We start from the raw sequence: 7,890 nt of genomic DNA, 5'->3' as shown, positions 1-7,890 counted from the left end.
GCCTTCAGCCTCAAAACCACCCTTTCCCACTTGGCGCTGCGCCAGGCACAAAAATGGCCATATGGCTGGAGATGGGTCCCCCGCCCAAAGAGCCAGCAGGGAAAATTATGCCTTGTTCTAAAGCTCTTTGGGAACCGCTTGCGTAGCCCCACAGACCTGGGGGCTGCGGGCTTTCCTGCTGCCTTCAAGCCTCAAAGCCACCCTTTCCCACTGGGCGCCGGGCCAGGCACAAAAATGGCCTATGGCTGGGGATGGGTCCCCCGCCCAAAGAGCCAGCAGGGAAAACTATGCCTTGTTCTAAAGCTCTTTGGGAACTGCTTGCGTAGCCCCACAGACCTGGGGGCTGCGGGCTTTCCTGCTGCCTTCAGCCTCGACACCACCCTTTCCCACTTGGCACTGCTCTGCCGCGATTGAGAGACGGAGACCTAGTCGGGTGCAAGCTAGATCTAACTTTATTGTTCAATAGTTGTTTTTTATACCTTAAGTTATTCAGCACAAGTCAGCGTGTAAAAGGCTCATTGGTTACACAGATAATAGCTTCATACATATTGCTAAAGCTGAGCTCCTAATTGGTTATACGTTGCAAGGCTATCTGGCTCTTACACATCCTGTTGCTGAGCTTATCTTTTGACGGTAAACAGTCTTAGTCCGCTAAAAGTTTCTTTTCAAAACACTCCCTTCTTCAAATCTTCTGTAGCTCGCGGTACGCGAGCTCCAGCACGTCCTTGTCGATCAGCTGGCTAGTACAAGGGGTTCTTTCAAAGGTGATCAAATCATTCCCGTCACTTCCCCCCTCTTGTTGCACAACAAGGATTCGTGTCATGGAGTCAGTAAGTACCTTCCGCAAGCATTGCAATAAACAGGGCAAAAAGAGCAACAGAAGAAGAAAAACAGCCGAGGCATATACGAGCGTTTTCACTAAACTTCGTAACCATCCTGAGAGGCCCCATCCTCCAAAAACTTTATCTAACCAATCCCAACTATCGTCTTGTCGGAGTTTAGAGACCCCATCTTTAAGCTGTCGAATGCTGGCATGAATCGATTCCGAGTGGTCGGAGAGATTCATACAACACATACCGTCAAAGTCTTCACAGCCATGGCCTTGCGCCAAAAGCAAAAAATCAATAGCAGCTCTATTTTGCAATGTAGCGTGGCGCACACTATCAACATCTAATAAAAGGCCTGATAGTGCTCCACTAGTAGCATTAGTCTGTTTGGCAAGCCAACAACCAAGTTTATCTAAGACTGATAAGGCTTTGCTAGCAGCAACGCCTGGTAAGAGTAAAGAGGCGGCAAAGCGGTGACTAAAAGACCAAAAATCTGTGTTATCATCACAGTCAGGGGCATATGCATGAATGCTGCGCTTCACCCTATGAGAAAGACGGTGCTGTAAAATCATGGATGTATTAGGAGTCAGGACAGTAAGGCGTCCGAGGCTACAGGGACCTCCTTTTATGTGAGAAGGGATAGCGGACCATGCTCTGTCTCCGCAAATAAAAAATATCCCTGATGGTAGGAGAACGGGAGCATTGGTAGACCGAGACAAATTTGTTGCCGTGTAATTGCACCAAGCAGTAGCATTTTTAAAAACGGGATGGGAAGGAGAGACATCCCATGCTCTAGATTGATTTTTTTCTGTGTAGTTAAATTTAACACAAAAATCCATTTTTACTGATCCGAGGAGCTCAATCTCTTGTGGTTCTAGGTCACCGATTGGGAAGTAGGGAAAATACCCGTCCCAACTGTCTACGATCTCCCTAGAATTGTTGTAGACGGTTTTAATAGCCGGATTGCTTGGTTGTGGCCACTCATCTAGCGGCAAACCCACAAGGCACGTAGAAAAGGGGTTGTTAGGGGAGGCAGTAGCAAGACACAAAGTGTCTTGTCCGGTCAAATTTGCCAATGTAACCCACACATTTACTTTGGGAAGAGGAGGGGGGAAAGGGAAAGGACTGCCCCAAAGGGGTAAGGGTCCTATACCTATTGTTATCAAAACCAGACACCCAATCATGGTCCCAAGTTCTTTCACAGTAACAAGAGTCAAAGTCTAATCCTGTTCCGGCGCTCTGAGACCCTCATGAGTCGGCAGTGTTGTATCAGTCGTTCGGGGTCCCAGAGGGTTCAGGAGTCTGTTGATCAAAGAGATGACCGGAGTCGAGATGATCGGAGTCGTCACTCGATGATTGTGGTAGGGATTCACGGAAGGGTCGTACGTTCTTTGCTGGTATCCACCTGGGGCCTTTTTCTGTGGAGACACAAGCATAACCTCTTCCCCATGTAACAAGAGGATACGGTCCCATGATCTTACCTGTTTCTGGATCTCGAACCAACACCGGGGCTTTAATTCGCACCTCAAGTGAAGCATTGGCATTAAAATGTCGGACGATCGGAGGATTGTTATCTATTAAAGAGCAATTCAAAAAGTTAAAAACATACAAAGCTTTCTGTAGTCGTTCCTCAGGAGTAGCAGTCCCCATTCCCCCTTTTTGTTGTTGCAATAAGCGCTTCAAAGACTGGTGGGAGCGTTCAATTAGAGATTGACCTGTAGGGGAATGAGGAATACCGGTGACATGGGTCACGCCCCAGGAATCAAAAAAAATTTTGTTGCGGTTGAAACATATGCAGGACCATTGTCTGTTTTTACCTGAGAGGGTATGCCCAAGGTAGCAAAGGCACGCAACAAATGTTTGCGGACGTCACGCGCCTTCTCTCCTGTGTGGCAAGAGGCAAACAAGGCGCCGGAAAAGGTGTCAATAGAGGAATGGACACATTTCAAATTACCAAACTCTGGATAATGTGTAACGTCTGTTTGCCAGAGCTGTAAACTTTGCAGTCCTCTGGGATTAACTCCGCCCGCTATCGACGGGAAAGAATGTCTTTGACAGTCAGGGCATACAGCAATAATATTAGACGCTTGTTGGGATGTAAGTCCAAACTGCCGTTTGAGACCTCCAGCATTCTGGTGGAAAAAAGAATGACTCAATTTAGCCTGTGCTATGCGGTCAGGCAATACATGTACAGGCAGCGTAAGCAAATCGGCTCGCCGGTTGCCTTCTGCAATAAAGCCAGGCAAAGAGGTGTGAGATCTAATATGCATAATAAAATAGGGGTGAGAGCGTGAATCGAGGAGAAAAACAAGCTCCTGCAAAAGAAAAAATAAGTTAACAGGTAAAATTTCGCGTAACAGAGACGCTTCAGCCCGTTCGACAATTCCTGTAACATAAGCAGAATCTGTAACAATATTAAGCGGTAAAGACCATTTCCGAAAGACTCGGACTACAGCTGCTAATTCTACAATTTGGGGAGAGCCTGGCACAGTTTCTATGTCTGAATCCCACCGGCCGCTATGATCGTCCCACCAGAGGATCACAGACTTATGTGACTTGCCGGATCCGTCCGTAAATACTGTCAGGGCTTGTAAAGGTAGGTCACTTCTTTTAGGCTTGGGCATGATAGAAAAGGTAGTGCTGAACAGTCGATGTGAAGGCGGGTGAGAAGAAAGTTGTCCTGCATAGTTGGCGAGTGCCATACCAAAGGCTTCTGATTGCTGGTGAAGCCACTGCAGATAGTCTTTAGCTACAGGTAAATAAACACAGGCAAAGTCTAGTCCAGACAATGTCAATAAACGTCGCCGGGCTCGAATGAGTAAAGATGCGAACATTTCATGCTGTGTCAGGACAGTTTTCGTGGGTTGATTTGGTAAAAAAATCCATTCAATGATTAACAATGGATCAGAGTTCTGTGAGTCCCATTGAAATATCAAGGCATAAGGCTGTCGAACAGGATTCAAAATGATTAGATAGAAAGGTAAATCGGGAGCACAGCGGTGTGCTTGCCTTGAGGCGATCGCGGTAGCGACCTTTTGCAGGGAGTCAACAGCCTCAGGGCCAAGAGCTCGAGGAGAATTGAGATTAGTATCTCCTTTTAGTAGTTCAAACAAAGGACGCAAGTCTGCATTGGAAATTCCTAATAATGGTCTAACCCAATTAATTGTTCCTAGCAGTTTCTGCACATCGTGTAGGTTTTTCACATCTATTGGAATTTGTAGTGGCTGGGGAATTATAGTTTGAGCCCGTATGCGCCAGCCTAGATATTTCCATGGGGGTACCTTTTGAACCTTCTCCGGTGCAATACAGAGACCTGCGGAGTTGACAGCAGTTGTGACAAGGGCTACAGCTTCCTCCATGGCCTCGTGATGTTGTGCGGCCACTAGGATATCATCCATGTAATGATACAATAAGACACCGGACATTGCGGTCCTAACAGGACTAAGTACCTTAGCTACATACCACTGACAGATTGTAGGGCTGTTTTTCATTCCTTGTGGCAGCACAACCCACTGGTATCTTTGCAACGGGGCTTGCATGTTGACGCTTGGAACTGAAAAGGCAAATTTAGGAGCATCGTGTGGATGCAGTGGGATATTAAAAAAGCAGTCTTTGAGGTCAATAACAGTCAAATGCCAATGTCGAGGGATCATAGTGGGGGACGGGAGTCCTGGTTGGAGGGCTCCCATGTCTTCCATAGCGTCATTAATTTTTCTGAGGTCGTGGAGAAGGCGCCACTTGCCAGTTTGTTTTTTAATAACAAAAATAGGTGAATTCCAAGGACTAACAGAGGGCACAATATGGCCCTTTGATAATTGCTCAGCGACTAATTCTTGGAGGGCGCGAAGCTTTTCTAGCGGCAGGGGCCATTGGTCAACCCAAACAGGGGTGTCGGTTTTCCAAGTCAATTTTAGGGTGTCGCGCCCCCCAATGGCCCCACCTAAAAATGTGTCTGAAGGGATACCCCCCACTGGGACAATACATCTCGTCCCCACAAAATCATGGGAACAGGTAATACAAAAGGCTTAACAGAAGCCACGTGTCCTTCCGGCCCTTCAATTTGGATCAACTCTAGACTCTGTTGGCTACTACCAGTTCCGCCAATCCCTGCTAAAGCCTGAGAAATATTAGCAAGAGGCCATTGTGGGGGCCACTTGGCCCGAGAAATAACTGTAACATCGGCTCCAGTATCCACGATTCCACTCAACACAAGTCGTTGTCCCTTGAGAGTGAGGGTACACTGGCATATGGGTCGTTTGTGAGAAATAGATTCTACCCACAAAATTTGGGGGTGCCCTGTAGATCCAAAACTTCCCTGTCTCTGTTGGGATTGAGTGGGGACGGGGGAACCCGGGTCTTTGGGAATTAAAATCAGTTGCGCTATACGGCTACCTTGTGGTATTGTGCAGGGAGGAAATGGGGTCCATACCATAATCTTGATTTCATTAGTACTGTCAGAGTCAATTACCCCTGGTAATACAAAAAGTCCTGACAATGTTGTAGATGATCTTCCTAACAACAGTGCTTGCGTTCCAGAGGGTAAGGGCCCCGAGATATTGGTTGACAATAGGTGAACTGAGGGATCGAGTAACGTTACCGTGTAGGAGGTTGCCAAGTCCAATCCGGCGCTACCGGCTGTTGCTGGACGAAGACTTGAGGCGCTGCTGCCCCCCCCTGGGGGTTTTGAGGTATCGGCTGCGGCATTTGTGTCTGCACGCGTCGCTGCCCCGCGCTCCGTGAGCGGTTTCCCTGGATCAATTGACCCTGCAAATCATACTTAGAGCGGCACTGATTAGCATAATGACGCCCTTTTTTGCACCTAGGACAGATTCCCGGAGCTCGAGGTCTCGCATTGGTATTCGCGGTCAAACAATTCTTTTTAAAGTGACCAGGCTTACCACACCCGTAGCATACACCCGGAGTCATCGGGCCGCGCATAGCTGCAAAGGCGGCTGCCATTGCTTCATACTTGTGCTCCGTAGTGCCAATTCTGTTACAGGCTTCCACCATTTCGACTAAGGTAGGGTTTTGGTTAGGAAGAGATTTCAAAAGCTTTTTACAATCTGCGTTAGCATTTTCTACTGCCAATTTCAACAACAAGATTTCACGAGCTTCTGTGTTATCTATCTGACGCTCTAAGGCTTGTTTCAATCTATCGATAAACTGCATATAGGGCTCTCGTGGTTCCTGTGTAATAGAAGTAAAGGCTTTTTGCGGCTTTTGGGAGTCTGGGACTTTTCCTAAAGCCTTTCTTGCTTCCTCTCGAACTGCCTCGAGAGCTTCTCGTGGGATATCTCGCGTCTGGGCGATCGGACTCGCCCAGCGTCCTGTGCCCGTAAGATGTTCTATAGTCAGAGCAGTAAGACTTTCATTGGCATGACCTACATAGGTCAGGAGGAGAGCTTGGAGTCCCCCCCTCCAATGTGACTCCCATAACGAGTACTGAGTAGGAGTCAATAACAGCTGCACAAGAGATTTTAAGTCATGAGGAGTCATCACGTAAGTGTCGAATACAGAAGATAGTAGGCTCGCAAAATATGGAGAAGAGAGCCCATGCTCTGTAATAGTGCGGCGCAGTTCTTTTATTACCGGGAAGGATAGAGCTTCCCATTGTGCTCCACCCCCCCGACCTTGATAAATCACAGGGGCGACTATTGTCTGGGCTACGTCTAAGTCTCCTTCCTTTAAAGCTTGTCGTTTAATGTTAGCCCATACATCATGAGGGTCTGGGGGGTAAAGCTGTGGCTCTTTGTCAGGGTCCACAGGACCAGGGTCAAAGGGATCTTCCTCCGGGGGGCGCCCAGCCAAACCCACCGTAAGGAGCCCTTTAGCAGAGTCGACATCAGGCGGGTTATTTTGATTATCGGCGTCTTTACTACCCTGGCGTTCTTGTGCTTTTAAGGTTTCAAAAATAGTTCGCCACCAAGGAAGCATACGTAGTGCCTCAGCATTCCCGGTCGTTGCCGCGTCCCATAGTTTTACCCCCACGTCATCCCAGAGTTCCCGTGTAAAAATACTAGATGCAGTTACAGTGGGAATTTTTACCTGCACCCATTTAAGCATTGCTTTGAGGTCATGCCCGGAAATATTTTTCCCATGCTTTTTAAGAAGACCTTTCATAAGTTCATATACGTCTCTTTCCGGGGAAGACGCTTGATTCCCCATGTTTCCCACAGCTCACCTCTCTACTCCGGAGGGATTTCAGGCCGGCCGGCTCCTGCTTCCTTTCAGCAGCTCATTCAACGTTCTGTGGGACTCGCAGCAAGCCGCTCAGCTAGGCGGTTCATAAACCCATCACGTCGGGGTCACCAATTTGCCGCGATTGAGAGACGGAGACCTAGTCGGGTGCAAGCTAGATCTAACTTTATTGTTCAATAGTTGTTTTTTATACCTTAAGTTATTCAGCACAAGTCAGCGTGTAAAAGGCTCATTGGTTACACAGATAATAGCTTCATACATATTGCTAAAGCTGAGCTCCTAATTGGTTATACGTTGCAAGGCTATCTGGCTCTTACACATCCTGTTGCTGAGCTTATCTTTTGACGGTAAACAGTCTTAGTCCGCTAAAAGTTTCTTTTCAAAACACTCCCTTCTTCAAATCTTCTGTAGCTCGCGGTACGCGAGCTCCAGCACGTCCTTGTCGATCAGCTGGCTAGTACAAGGGGTTCTTTCAAAGGTGATCAAATCATTCCCGTCACTGCTCCAGGCTCAAAAATGGCCATACGGCTGGAGATGGGTCCCCCGCCCAGAGAGCCAGCAGGGAAAACTATGCCTTGTTCTAAAGCTCTTTGGGAACCGCTTGCGTAGCCCCACACACCTGGGGGCTGCGGGCTTTCCTGCTGCCTTCAGTCTCAAAGCCACCCTTTCCCACTTGGCGCCGGGCCAGGCACAAAAATGGCCATACGGCTGGAGATGGGTCCCCTGCCAAAAGAGCCAGCAGGGAAAACTATGCCTTGTTCTAAAGCTCTTTGGGAACCGCTTGCGTAGCCCCACAGACCTGGGGGCTGCGGGCTTTCCTGCTGCCTTCAGCCTCAAAGCCACCCTTTCGCACTTGGGGCTTCGC

The 7,890-nt window shown here is 48.2% G+C and overlaps 1 protein-coding gene across 1 annotated transcript; it reads right to left on the bottom strand.

The window, feature by feature from the left end:
• Nucleotides 1–510: 510 nt before the first annotated feature.
• On the bottom strand, nt 511–7,377 carry LOC128903229 (syncytin-A-like). The gene is made up of 2 exons (XM_054187242.1): nt 7,009–7,377; nt 511–2,245 (listed from the first exon to the last, which is right to left on the bottom strand). Exon 2 carries the CDS (start codon nt 2,009–2,011, stop codon nt 683–685), a length of 1,329 nt encoding a protein of 442 aa, XP_054043217.1. The 5' UTR covers nt 2,012–2,245; nt 7,009–7,377; the 3' UTR covers nt 511–682.
• Nucleotides 7,378–7,890: the final 513 nt, after the last annotated feature.

The sequence above is a fragment of the Rissa tridactyla genome, unplaced genomic scaffold (genome assembly GCF_028500815.1).
Source record: "Rissa tridactyla isolate bRisTri1 unplaced genomic scaffold, bRisTri1.patW.cur.20221130 scaffold_124, whole genome shotgun sequence".
Classification (NCBI taxonomy): domain Eukaryota; kingdom Metazoa; phylum Chordata; class Aves; order Charadriiformes; family Laridae; genus Rissa; species Rissa tridactyla.
Note: the sequence above shows the minus strand (reverse complement) of the source record. Positions and strands in the feature narration are given on the sequence as shown.